This window comes from Ictalurus punctatus, chromosome 7, assembly GCF_001660625.3.
Source record: "Ictalurus punctatus breed USDA103 chromosome 7, Coco_2.0, whole genome shotgun sequence".
NCBI classification, from domain to species: Eukaryota; Metazoa; Chordata; class Actinopteri; order Siluriformes; family Ictaluridae; genus Ictalurus; species Ictalurus punctatus.
Window position 1 is genome coordinate 26,341,677 of NC_030422.2, and position 14,290 is coordinate 26,355,966.

The 14,290-nt window shown below is 37.7% G+C and overlaps 1 protein-coding gene across 1 annotated transcript in view; it reads left to right on the plus strand.

Moving 5' to 3' along the window:
* Positions 1–4,253: 4,253 nt before the first annotated feature.
* LOC128628699 (carcinoembryonic antigen-related cell adhesion molecule 5) overlaps positions 4,254–14,290 on the plus strand; it is a 79,533-nt gene continuing 69,496 nt past the window's right edge. The window contains exons 1-2 of the mRNA XM_053681493.1: positions 4,254–4,367; positions 5,686–5,718. Of these exons, the coding sequence (XP_053537468.1) occupies positions 4,337–4,367; positions 5,686–5,718 (64 nt within the window). The 5' untranslated portion in view covers positions 4,254–4,336. The remainder of the gene's footprint in view (positions 4,368–5,685; positions 5,719–14,290) is intronic.

Genomic DNA, 14,290 nt, shown 5'->3' on the forward strand with positions numbered 1-14,290 from the left:
TTTATAAGGGTAGCTGAGTCAAGTTGCCCTCCAGACCCCCCCCCCCACCGCGAGATAATAGTGAGACCAAGGTCTCTCTAAATTGTTTTCTCTCTCCCCCATGTTCAATCCTAATGGTAGTCAGAAAGTCCTCTTTCAAAACATCATGGTAAATTTGATAAGACTTTTTTTTAAACATCATGGTAATGTAGATGAGCTCTTTTTTGAACCCTATTGATATTGAAATCATAGTCTTTCTAAAATATATTGGTTATTCACTGTATAAATACAGTATAAATACTTGAGCTTGAGCTCCAGGTGTCAGGTGTGGATCTCGTGAGGTGGAAATTAAATCTGGACCCTTGCTTCTTCTCACTCATGGCTGGTGTTTTTTTTTTTCTATCTCCAACTGGGTTTACAGATGTGAGTATTTGCTTCTATGTTGAATTTTAAGTGTCTTTGGGTAATAGGCTAAATTTGGGCCAGCATCACCAAGGTCCAGACCTCTGTATTTTTTTCCGAGGTGTATATTAAAAGTCATAAAATGATTGCCTAATGATAACTCTTTGGTGCCTCAAAGATAACCGGCCTTCTCAGGTGACTGCTTGCTTGACTTGGCCAATGAAATCGGATTTGTGCTCCACAGTGCCAGACTATGTCAACAAACTAGGCAGTGAACACACCTTAATCTGCTGAAGTGTTCTGAAGTAACTAGAGAATTTTACTAGTCATCTGCGTACAGTTCATTGCCATGATTCATCCCCAACCAGTCACACATCATCTGACAAATAGCTCCTAATCGTGGTCACGCTTCGTTAAACAGTGGCCGTCCATCATGAGTGTATTAACTAGGCTAGCTGCCAGCTAACATTAACTCCATCCAGTGATGGACTGATAATGATATGCTTTTCTTTCATATCAGTTTGTGTAGGATTGAAATGCGTGATGAGATACCGCTGCATATTTTTATTTTCGTTGCAAGATTATCCTAGCTGAGGCCAAAAAAATTGCAAATAAATATCAATTTACCCTGTGTTTACTTTCTTTACTGACACAGACGAAAAGGAAAAGACTGCACCAGTTAAAGCACAGCTTTGGGAAGGGAAGCAAAATGAGACTGAGAGAAAAACAAAAAGAGAAGATGATGAAGATGAGAGAGGAAGATCAGGTACTACCCACTGTGCACAGAATATGATTAGCATTATGTTACTGTGCTGTTTAACAAAAATCTGACCTGAACTCATTCAAACAATGTAGGCCTAAAACCACAGAGATATGTTATTTGGCAATTACAGTGAAGCCTATAGGTTCAATTTACTTTCATAAGTATAGTGTCATAATACAGTATATTTTTTGCACCTCTGTATTTTTTAAACCCTGTATACGGCCATGCTTCCAATTAATAGCAGTTAAGACATGAAACATTGTTGTGGTTTGAATTCTATTCTAGTTGAGCTGTGTGTCTTTAACCTTTGAGAAACGAGGAAATGCTGCCATTCAGATTCTCAGTAAAGCCAAAATTAAAACAATCACACATACGTGTTCTCACTCTAGTTTCTGTGGCAAACACTAACATCTCTCAATGCGCTGAGCTAAGAATGAAAGGAACATAATGTTAGATGTCACTGCAGCCTCTACAGCATCTTATCTCATCTTATAACACATTAATTTGTGCTACCAATAAATGCATCTAAACACAGAGACCCCAGAATCGAAATAACTTGAAATATGTTCATATCATCCACAGGCTTTAAGTCGAATTAATAAGAAACTGAAACCCAGTAACAAAAAGCTTTATATACAGTGCTGTATTCACTTAAACTGGATCTTTAAACTGCTAGTCTGTTGAAAATTGTTAACAGTAATCAAGACGCAAGAAGGAGGAAAATCCTGAGACTCGGTGGAGGTTCAGTGTCACTGTGATCTTTAGCAGCAACAGGATTCTGTGGAACTGTCACAAATTCCCCCTCAGTGCACAGCGTGTGTCCTGCAGTGAGTGCTGCTGTGCTTTTTATTTATGTTTCTTCTGTAGTACGGAGCCTTATTTCCATGTTTCTGTGTAAATCCACACCTTTGGATTATGGATCTGCATACTTTGATATTCCCTTCCTGAATTTGACCTCTGCTTGAACTACAGTATAATGAAGATGATTGGTTTGGCCTTACTAAAGAACATGCTGAGGTTACTCACTTGTGTTCTGTCTCATCAGCTTTGCACATTACACATACTCACATTAAGCACTTTTTTGATCCCTGAGGAAACTGTTTTGTTGCAGCAGTACAACAAACACAGAAAATGCACAGACTGTAGTGCCCATTCCAGTAAGTAAATAAAAATAAAATATAATAAAATGAGATTTTAAAGTGACTGTAGTCTAGGTGATCATACAGTAACTGTCAGTAAAATTTGTGATGGTCCATGAGAAAAAAATAATTGTAAAAAATAAACAAGAATACAGTGTGGAGGAATGTGAGAAATGTTGAGTTATTGCAGTGTATACAGGGTGGAGGTGTACAACAGCTCTAACAGTAAAACTGATGATCTGTTTACACCTTATGTTAAAGGAAATAAAAGTACACCACATTAACTGACTGCCTACATGCTGGTCAGTGCTGTCATTAGTGTCAGCTGTACTGAAACTTTTTACCACCACATACACAAACCACAACAGCTCTCTCTCTCTCTATCTCTCTCTCTCTCTGTACTTCCTTTCACACATTGTTTTAAGACTCCCACTAGAAAGGAAATAGTTTACACACCCCTCTTAATATTGCAGGTTTTTGTGATATTAAAAAATAAATAAACCAAGATAAATCATGCTAGCTCTATTTCCAACTTTAATGTTATATAGAAAGCCACAATATTAAAAAGAAATAATAATACCACATACACAAACCACAACAGCGCTCTCTCTCTCTCTCTCTCTCTCTCTCTCTCTCTCTCTCTCTCTCTCTCTCTGTACTTCCTTTCACACACATTGTTTTAAGACTCCTTCTCAGCATGGGAGGATGTTAGTGTTTCAGTTTCAACCCCTTTACTGTTTAAAAAATTATCTGCAATATCCATTTTTCTCCTTCCAATAACTGAAACCTGGGCTGTAGCCCCAAAGATTTTTTCTTTAGCCCTGAAGAATTCTTCACATGGAGCAGTTTGTCACTACGTCAAGACGGCAGTGCTGTAATCTTCATTGAATGGAGGCAAAACCAATCAGTTTACAGGGAAATACATGGAAATACTTGTGTTTTATTTCCTGAAAGGCCTCAATACTGCCAAATGCTAGTTCATACAGTCAGTGTGAGGGGAAAAACGGATATACACAGATTTATTTATTTATGCTTTGGGCCATTATCATACTGGAAGGTAATTTTTTTCTTCATCTTCAGATGTCTAACAGAGGCCTGCAAGTTTTGTGCCAAAATAGAGTTGGAGCTATCCATGATTCCCTTTATCTTAACTAGAGCCCCAGTCCCAGCTGATAGCATGATGCTGCCACCACCATGCTTCACCATGGGTATGGTGCTCTTTGGGTGATAGGCTGTCTTGTTTATGTGTCAAACATATCTTTTATGCCACAAAATTTCTACCTTGATCTTTCTCATCTGACCATAACACATGTTGCCCCATGGTTTGAGGTGTTTTATGCAGGACTTCCATCTGATTGGCCTTTCAGCAGTGAGATCCCGTACATGCTTTGTAAGCTCTTTGTGGACAATGGCTGTAGCAATCAGATTAAACCAACATGTCAAGAAAATTAAACAGAAACAGCTGATCTTTATTTGGGGTTAAATAGAATCACTTGATTGATGACAGGTGTATGATAATTACTTTTCAACATGAGCTTGACTGTGATTGGTTCATTCTGTGCACAGTCACATGCCCCATTATATCAGAGTGTGCACTTGTGCGTATCCAGGTTATTGTGAGCTATGTGATCCCCCCCCCCCCCCCCCCCCCAACTATAATATTTTAAATGTTTTTTCACTTTTATTGGTTGCTACATCATATTAAATACTGAAAAAGAACTGACTGGTGTGTAGAGGTTTTATAGCCATTGTATATTCAGTCATGTAGGGAGATACTTTTTACACCACAATTATAATGTGAAATGTGAAAAATGGTGAAAACACTTTTTGCTGGTTGTAATGAATTGTAATAACAGGCTAATGTTTGAATTTCCACCTGCATCACCATTTGCTCTCTCTCTCTCTCTCTCTCTCTCTCTCTCTCTCTCTCTCTCTCTCTCTCTCTCTCTCTCTCTCTCTCTCTCTCTCAAGTGTGATTGGTCTTTAGAAACACAGGAAATGTCAAGGCTTTAACACAGACACTTCTCATTCAGTCAGACATCAGTGTGACAGGATGGAGCTCCGTCCACTCTGTGTGTTTCTCTGTGAGTAAACGTTTTCTGTTTATCTTCATTAAAGTGATTGGTAGTGAATTAAGTTTCTAATTAACAGGCTGAGAGTCCTGTCATCAGGTTCTGTGTGATTATTTATCTGTAGTTCAGGATGCTGAATGTAGTGTGAAAACTGAATTCTTCATTTTTGTGGTATGTTTACATTCCACCCATTTTATTTTATGAGTAAAATATTAAATAGTCACGGTATTAAATCACCTACTGCATGTTTATCCATTAGTACTCAGTATGTATTTAGAATTTTACAGTTTATAGTTTATTTAACATTTGTTTGGTGATATTCTCGGCGCTCTAACATTTGTAAAGTGAAGAAAGTTGCTCTTGCAGATATACTAGAAAACTCTGCAGGTCTTAGCGTCTGGCGGGAGACTGTGCCAAGCAGACAGGAAATCCAGCAACGTTTATATTGATCGAGACATGACACTGTGTTCATCAGATCAGAGCAGATGCTCCTTTGAATAAATCTTTTTGAGAGTAATATAGCATATAGAGTGTGATACCAGCTAACAGTTCATATTATACCACCATGCTGTTGAGTGCTGGTTGCAAGACAAAGCACATGTTTATATTAATGTTGTCACACTTTATCATGTCTTTATAAAGTGACTTGTACAGGGACTTGTATAGCGGACATAACCATGTCGTTTAACAGACAATTTCATAATGGTTGATATGGTGATGTTTTCTGTAAGGAGATGATTATTTAACATTGATGGAGTATTTATTTATCGTTTATGGAACATTTATGGAGTCTTGAGTGTCAGTGTTTTGTAATATTCAGTACGTTTTCCATCATGGGAAAGCCTTTATTCCATGAGAAAGAAATGTAGAGTAATATAGATTGTCCTTTGGAGTTTCAGTGTAACATGACAACAGTGATTGCCTGTATATTTTTGTGAACACAAGTGTGAAAAAACAGATGCTGATGAAGGGGAAAAACTGCTATTAGTTGCTATAATGTTAGTGACAACAAGAAATGACTTGTGGTTTGTGCCTTGTGGCTGTCACACAATATTAAACATGACTATAAATGGTAAAAAGCATGGCATGTTCATTACTAAGATAAACATTGTAACTGTTGCCATATTGCTGTGGTATAAGAGGAATAAAACACTTCAGGACATGCTGTTATTGGAAAATAATCAACTTTGGAATGGTAAGAGTAAATCCACTTCACATTGAGGCACATCACACCACCCTGTTGTTGGCTTATTTTCTTACAACAGCAAGACACCCAAGCTTTATTGTATACTTCATCTGTCATTTCTTCTGTTTCTCTCCCTACTTTTAGTGCTGATGGGACTCATCCACTGCACAACAACAGGTGATTCTTATAATTTATTTATTTATTACATTTTTCCTTCAATATACTGATATATATGTTTCCACACAATATATGGCTATAAAAAAAAAGTCTACAGATGACTGCAGGTTTTTGTGATGTAAAAAAAACATGAAACCATGATAAATCATGATGTCAGAACCTTTCTCCACCTTTAGTGTGCAATTATGATGTTTAAGAATTAAGTGAAAAACAATCAGAAACATATTAGGGAAAAAAGTAACCATAAAAAACTTGCAATAAACTAGCTGCATAAGTGTGCACATCCCAACTAATACACTGTTGAAGCATCTTTTGATTTTATTACACCACTCAGTCTTTTTAGCTAAGAGTCTATCAGCTTGACACGTCTCCACTTACTTGACTTATATTTCCTCACTCTTTCTTGCAAAAACATTCAATATCCATCAAATTGTAAAGGCATCTCTGGTGCACAGCCTGCTTCAGGTCACCCCACAGATTTTTAGTTGGATTCAGATCTGGGTTCTGACTACATCATTCAAAAACTTTGATCTTCATTTGGTAAAGACATTCCTTTGTTGATTTGGATGTATGCTTTGGGTCATTGTCCTGCTGAAAGATGAAATTTCATTTCATCTTCAGTTTATTAGCAGACACCTGAACATTTTGCACTTAAATCGACTGGTATTTGCAGCTATTCATTATTTCCTCTGCCTTGATAAAAGCCTCAGTTCTGACTGAAGAAAAGCAGCCCTAAAGCATGATGCAGCCATCACTATGCTTCACTCTGTGTATGGTGTTGTTTTGGTGATGTGCTTTGTTTTTTTCACCAGACATACCTTTTGGAATTGTCAGGTCTGGTCTGATTGGTCTCATTGGACCAGGAATTGGTCTCATCAGACACACATTTTGCCACATAGTTGGATGTGATTTAGTCCTGCTTTGATGGGGTTTTTTTTGTGTGTGTGAAAAAGGGCATCCGTCTAGCCGCCCTACCCCATAGCTCAGGCATGTGAAGAATATGAGAGACTGTTGTCACACGCAGAGAGTAATCAGAACTGTTAAGAGGGATCTCCTGTTCATGATAATGACAGCTGTATGATAATTACATTTGAACATGAGATTGAATGTGATTGGTTCATTCTGAATACAGCCACATCCCCAATTATAAAAGGGTGTGCACACTTATGCCAGTTTATTTTAACTTTTTTATTTTTCATAGTTTTCCCTTAAATGTTTCTGATTGCTTTTCATTTATTTATTTTTTATATGTTGCAGTTTCACATTGAGGGTGGAAGAAGTACTGACATGATTTATCTTGGTTTAATTTTTATTTACATCACAAAAACCTATTTTAACAGGTGTGTGTAGATTTTTTATATCCACTGTATATGTAAATCTTGGCCTGTTCCATTAAAGGATGATGAAGACAAGTGGCACAAATTAGTAAAATCATATGAATACATACATGTATTGTAAATTAGATAACTTTATTAATCTTTCTGCCTTAAGAACATTAAACTTTACTCAGTGTTTAGATCATCTTTACACATATAGCTTCAGTCAGAACTTAAGACTATAAGAGCTTTTAATATAAATGCATACACACACAGGCAGGATCTGTAACGCATGGATTGTCTCTTGTGCTGCTTCGTCTTTAGCATTTTTACACATGTACATTGTTTCTTTGAAGAGATGTTGTAATAGGACTGGGTCTTCTTTACGCTTTATGGCAGTGAACAAAGATTTCTGGTTCATGTCATGCATACAGCGATGTGCGTGTGTGTGTGCGCGTGCGTGCGTGTACGTGTGCGCGTGCGTGTGCATGTGCATGCGTGTAACTGAGGTTTGTTTGGAAGTGTGCCCCCTGTGGTCAAAAGTGGAAAAGAGTTTTGTGCAGTTTTTATTGGAGCGGGGATCATTTGCATATTTGCATATTCATATTCATATGCCATATGTTTTACAGATTTTATTGTATATGTTACGGTCTTGATATAAATATTCATATTTGAAATGTTAATCATTTGGAAAGGCACAAAACACATATGAGCATATAATATTTTATTATTATTATTTAAAATATTTTCAATATTTTAAAGTAATAAATACATGACTAAATAAGAACAGGGGATTCAAGTACACATTATTGTTGCTCCATATTTATTTATTTATTATTAATCTGATTTTGGCTACTAGTTTGTAATTTGTATGATTTACAAAGTTTGATATAATGCTTGTGCATCATGATAGAAAGACCTCTTCCTTATTAGAAAGGACCATTTGGCTTAAAGAAAAAAAAAAAAACAAATATAGGAATTAAGACTTATAGCATATTTTAGCTATAAATCTATGTATATATATACTTGTTAAAAAGGCATGAATATGAAAATCATGAATACACCAAGAAACTTGACTGTATTCTTTTTAAAGACTAATTAGACTTTGCCTATTTAGACAACGTTATGTTGCTTAAATCTGCTTCATTCTTGCTACCCACCAATTTATAGCAATATGCCTCTAGAGTTATAGATTTTCTCAGATTAGCATAAGAATATACATGCTCTGTTGGCCTACATAATTAAGAAGGAAGAAGTACGGAATAAAACATGCCCAAACAAAAAAGTCACAACCAGAATAGCTATAAGAACAGAGATAAAGGCAATGCATACACTGAACGTTACATCGCAGTGAATGAGTGTTTGAAGTCCTGTGACCATGTGACCACACAAACACACACACACACACACACACACACACACACACACACACACACACAAACACACACACACACACACACACACACACACACACACACACACACTAACTAAAGCTCTCACTGCATGGCTTATGTGCCACTCAGCACACTGGTGGTCTTTCTCTGATACGCTGTGAATAAAGTTACTAGCATGTGCTATTAGCATGTATAAGCCTGTGAAACCCAGTCCCCACTCTGACCACTCCTCCACCAACACCATTTTGTCTAACTGCGTGGGCTGTCTGTATCTGGGTAAAAGGGCATTAGCCACACTGTACAGCTATTTTCATGCTTAAAAGCAAAAAAGTGCACATGCATAACCAGAGATTCTATGAGTAGAGACAAGCCACTGCTTGAAATATGAATGGAACAGCACATAACATTAAACATGGTGGCTGTATTACATAAGCACCACCGGAAATTGCTTTAAGACTACACAGAAAGCCCAGCTTCCCCTAAAATTTAATTAAAATTCAGCACAGAAATGTTTACCAAAATGTTTACATTATTCAATAATCTTGTTGGAATTCAATATTTTAGTGAATCAAATGATCAAATATCTCACAGCAATATTGTATTGTTTGTTCATTTAACTGTTTGTTTTTTCTGGTGGACAGTGCAGCATGTGTAAAAATCTCCTTTGAAGCCTGTGACACAGCTAACAGACACTCAGTGAAACTCGTGCGTCTCTTGATGTTTATTACAGATTTGTATGCAAAAAATTTACATTTAACATATTTCTCTTCACTGTATATTAACAGGAAATAGAGATCTTTTGTAAAGTGAATGGTTATAGAATGGGCTACACCTGGCTTTGACAGATCTGTAATGTAAATATAATGTGTATTGCTGATCAGGGTTATCACATCGTCACATCTATGAACTCCATTTCCCAGAACTCCGCACAGCCTACAAACATGGCTGCTGTGAACTGCAACATCCAGAACTTCCCACACTCTCCTGATTACTGATTACACACCTGGACTCAATCACCTGCACCACCACACTTACATTATATAAGGACTATCAGCACTCACATTCATTGTGAAGTATATAAACAGTTGTGTCTAATACACCTGATGGGCCCAAGTGGTTTTCTAGTGTTTGCTAGTTTGGTTTTTGACCCAGTTTGTGTGGTATTGTTTTCTTTTCTCTGCCTTGCCTCTTACAGTCTGTTTGCACATTGCATGATCATTGATTCTGCTACTGCCTATTGATTTGGATTTGTTTGCCTGTGTGATAAACTGCTTTATCTGCATTCATGCTCGCCTCCATTACATGACAAGGGTAATTTAGGCTATACAGTGGCACGAAATAGCATGTGAACCTTTTGGAATTTCATGGTTTTCTGCATAAATTTGTCATAAAATGTTATCTGATCTTCATCTAAGTCAAGGGTATTGACAAATATGATGTGCCTAAAAGAATAACACAAAATAAATTCTGATCTTTCATGTCTTTATTGAACACACCCATTCAACATTCAAAATGTCAGTGGAAAAAGTAAGCGAACCCTTAGAACCCCCACCCCCCCACCCCCCCTTGGCAGCAGTACCCTCAACCAGCACTTCCTGTAGCTGTGGATCAGACCTACACACCATTCAGGAGGAATTTTAGCCCATTCTTCCTGGCAGAACTGCTTTAGCTTGGTCATATTCTTTGACTTGTCTTGAGATGTCTCATGTCTCATGTGTATGGCTTTCTTCAAGTCATTCCTTAGCATCTCTATTGGGTTGAGGTCTGGGATCTGACTCGGCCACTCCAAAAGGTGGATTTTGTTTTTCTGAGGCCATTCTGTGGTGGACTTGCTCTAGTGTTTTGGGTCGTTGTCCTGTTGCATCACCCAACTTCTACACAGTTTCAGCAGACGTACAGACATTCTCACATTATCCTGAAGAATTGTCTGATATACTTGGGAATTCATCTTCCCCTCAATGATTGTAAGCTGGCCAGGCCCTGATGCAGGTCCAAATCATGATGTTTCCTCCAACATACTGTATGGTTGGGATGATGTTTTCATGATTTGCTGTGCTCTTTCTACGCCAGATGTAGTGCTGTGTAGTTTTTCCAAATAGTTCAATCTTAGTTTCATCAGTCCACAAAACATTTTGCCAGTAGCATTGTGGAGTGTCAATGTGCCCTTTTGCAAACTTCAGGCGTGCAGCAATGTTCTTTTTAGTAAGCAGTGGCTTCCTTCGTGGTGTCCTGCCGTAGATACCCTGCTTGTTCAATGTTCTACATATTGTAGACTCATGAACAGAGATGTTAGCCAGTTCCAATGATGCCTTCAAATCTTTGGCTGTCATTCGGGGTTGTTTCTTTACCTCATTGATGAGTCTTCGATGTGCTCCTGGTGTCATTTTGACTAGGCGTCCACTTCTTGATAGAGTAGCAACAGTCCCAAAGTGTCTCCATTTGTGGAATGTTTGCCTAACTGTAGGCTCGTGAATTTCTAAAGTCTTTGAAATCACTTTGTGACCCTTGCCAGCTGTATGTAAATCAACAATTCTTGATCGTAGATCCTCTGAAAGCTCTTTTTGGTGAGGCATGGCTCACATAAGTGTGTGTTTCTTGTGCAGTGCAAACTCCAAAAATTTGAGGGGTTTTTATCAGTCAAAGTAGCTGTAGTCCACACCTCCAAACTCATTTTCTTAACGAGACTCCAGGTGCGCAAAAAAAAAGTTTTTTTGAGGTCATTAACTCAAGCGTCCATCCATCCATCTTCAACCGCTTACTCCTTTTCAGGGTCACAGGGAACCTGGAGCCTATCCCAGGGAGCATCGGGCACAAGGCGGGGTACACCCTGGACAGGGTGCCAGTCCTAACTCAAGGGTTCACATACTTTTTCCACAAGCACTATGAGTTTTTTTTTGGTTGTTCTCAATAAAGACATGAGGAATCAGAACTTTTTTGTGTGTTATTATTTTAGACACATTATATTTGTCAATACCCTTGACGTAGATGAAGATCAGATCACATTTTATGAGAAATTTATTCAGAAAATGATACATACTTCACATACTTTTTCTTGCCACTGTATAAGATCATTATATTTAATTCATTTGCAAGAAATATCAAAGTGACATTTTAACACCTTAAATTAGATTCTTGTACAGCTAGTAACACAAAAATATTTTATTTATTTATTTATTTATTATAACTGTGGTTGAACCTGGTGTGTGTCTGGGTGTGAAAGAGGACTCAGGAAGGGGACAAGTGAAGCTTCCAGCTCCCTTTATTCTCTCGGCCACACTTTGAGCACAATTCACAAAACCAGAACAAACAAAAATCCATTTTTATATTTCACGGCTTCTCCACTTCATTCAAGTTCAACTTAAACCAAATAATGTGCAGATTGGTGGTTGGGAACAAACTCTGCTAGATATAATGTTCCTCTATTACTGATGTTATTTTAACAGTGGAACTATCATAAAGGTAATTTATGACAACATTATTAATATGGCAAGGTCATTTGAAGGTAGATTGTGCCTTAAACGGATAAGACGATCATGATTTTATTTTGTATGCGTCCTCATGACACGGAAAGCAATTACTGTGAATGCCTCTGCTCATGTCCGACATGTTTCTAAATTGTTTTATATGCATGTATGACTTGAATCAAACGCAGCAGCCAGGCATTGATTTTAAGCAGTGTTATAGCACAGAGATGATCATGTGATGTACAGTGATATTTGCAAACTATGGTGAGAATTCTAGATGATATACTGCGGGCCTCTTCAACATAATTTATTTTTAAGTTCATGTGGGCCAAAGAATCGAGGAAGCGGGTTTTATTCAGCTTGCAGACCTTGATACACCCTTAATGTCAAGATGTGGGGATCTATAAACTATTAACAGAAATGTATTTGTTCCAGTTTCGGCCTGACACTAAATATTTAAAGGAGACAATTGACACACCACAAGAGCACAATGTAGATTATCTGGGATTCATAATATTTCACAGTACATGACACTTTAAAATGCAGCACTCTCAGCACCTCTAATGGCCCACACTACCCCGTAAAAATCAACTCTATGGTCAAGTGACAATGCAGTTGTATACTGGTCTGGAGGACCATGCTATTTGAGTTAGTGCAGTGTTTCTCAACCAGGGAGCTGCTGACCCCTTGCGGTCCTTGGCATACATAACAGGGAATCTGTTGGATTGTTTCTAAAATTAATGAAAATATGTGGTATGTTTGTTAAATATTTCAGAGTACATGCAGATTCAATACACATTTAGGCCCATTACATTTAAGAAAAGCCGCGGACTTACTGTTTTTTAATTGAACCTTTGCTTGCTCATTCTTTAGTACCCTCGATCAATTTTCAGCATGTCATTATTAGTGCAAGGTTTATAATGAAATTCAAATGAAGCATAATGTTAGCAAATAAATGTGTGAATGTTTTACGATTTACCCCATGCTGTAAAAACTTCAATTTCAGGTTTAGAACTTTGGTTGGTTTTGAGTTAAGGGGTCCTAGACAAATCAGGGTGTGAAAAGTTTTGCAGGTTCTTGCAAGTTTGGAAGTGGTGTTCTTATGTATTTCTGTCTGAGCACCTCTGAGAGGCCCCTTAGAGGTTATAATGGAACTGTTGTATGTACTTTCTTTTTGGATTTCTCCATATTAATGCTCATGGTTTTGGAATGGGATGTCCTACAGGCTCATATAGATGTGATGGTCAGTGCTGGTAAATGCGCGTGTTCTATGAGCATACATTCATAAACACTTTTGTCACTGGAGAAAGTGTACTGCATAGTTGCTGGCACACACCATCTTAGTGTTTTGGATAATTGGTAGGACTATAGAACTGCGTCACATTCATATCGGCATATAAAGTTTATTGCTTTTATTCCTTTTATTCAAGGAATAAACCTTTTTTTGTATTACACTCTTTGTTTACCACAAATGACCATTTTTGTAATCTTTGGAGGTGACAAGAATCATGGGGTAGTAATGTGCAGTGCAGTATCCCCATGGTTCCACAGACCCTATCCAAAACCTTGGGCATCTCTGTGCTTTCCGGTTTTCAAATATGATTCCGAATATACTCAAATTTCTGATTGGCTAGGAGAAGATAAGGATTCTAGGTATTGTAATATTCGTAATTGCAGCATAGGAGATTATCTTAATCCACCAACTTTACTTTTGGACTATACATTCTGGTAGGTTGCATTTTCCTGGCATCCACCAAACCCAAATTCATCCATCAGACTTGAATATAATGAAGCATGATTCATCACTCAAGAGAATATGTCCAGTGGCAGTGCTTTACACCACTCCACCTGACACAGTGACCTTAGGCTTGTGTGCCGCTGCTCAGCCATGAAAGCCCATTTCATTAAGCTCCCGATGCACAGTTCTTGTGCTGATGTTGCTTCCAGCGTCAATATGGAACTCTGTAGTGAGGGATGAAACAGACGATACACACTCTACACAATTTAGGGTGCATTAGGTGGCCTAGGTCTGTGAATTTGTGTGGTCTGCCGCTTCATTGCTGAGCTGTTGTTGCTCCTATATGTTACTATTTTACAACAATACCACTTACAGTTGAGATTTCCACTGAGAAATTTCAACTGACTTGTGGAAAAGGTGGCATCCTACGACAGTGCCATGTTTAAAGTCACTGAACTCTTCAGTATGAACGACTACTCCCATTGTTTGTCTATGGAGTTTGTATTTTAGCATCTGTCTGCACCTGTTAGCAATGTGTGTGGCTAGAATTTTAAAACTCACTGATTAGAAGGGATATCCAAATACTTTTGGCCATGTAGTGTTAATCATGTAGGATTAATATTTATAAAACATTATGTGGAAAAACATGAATTTTCATCA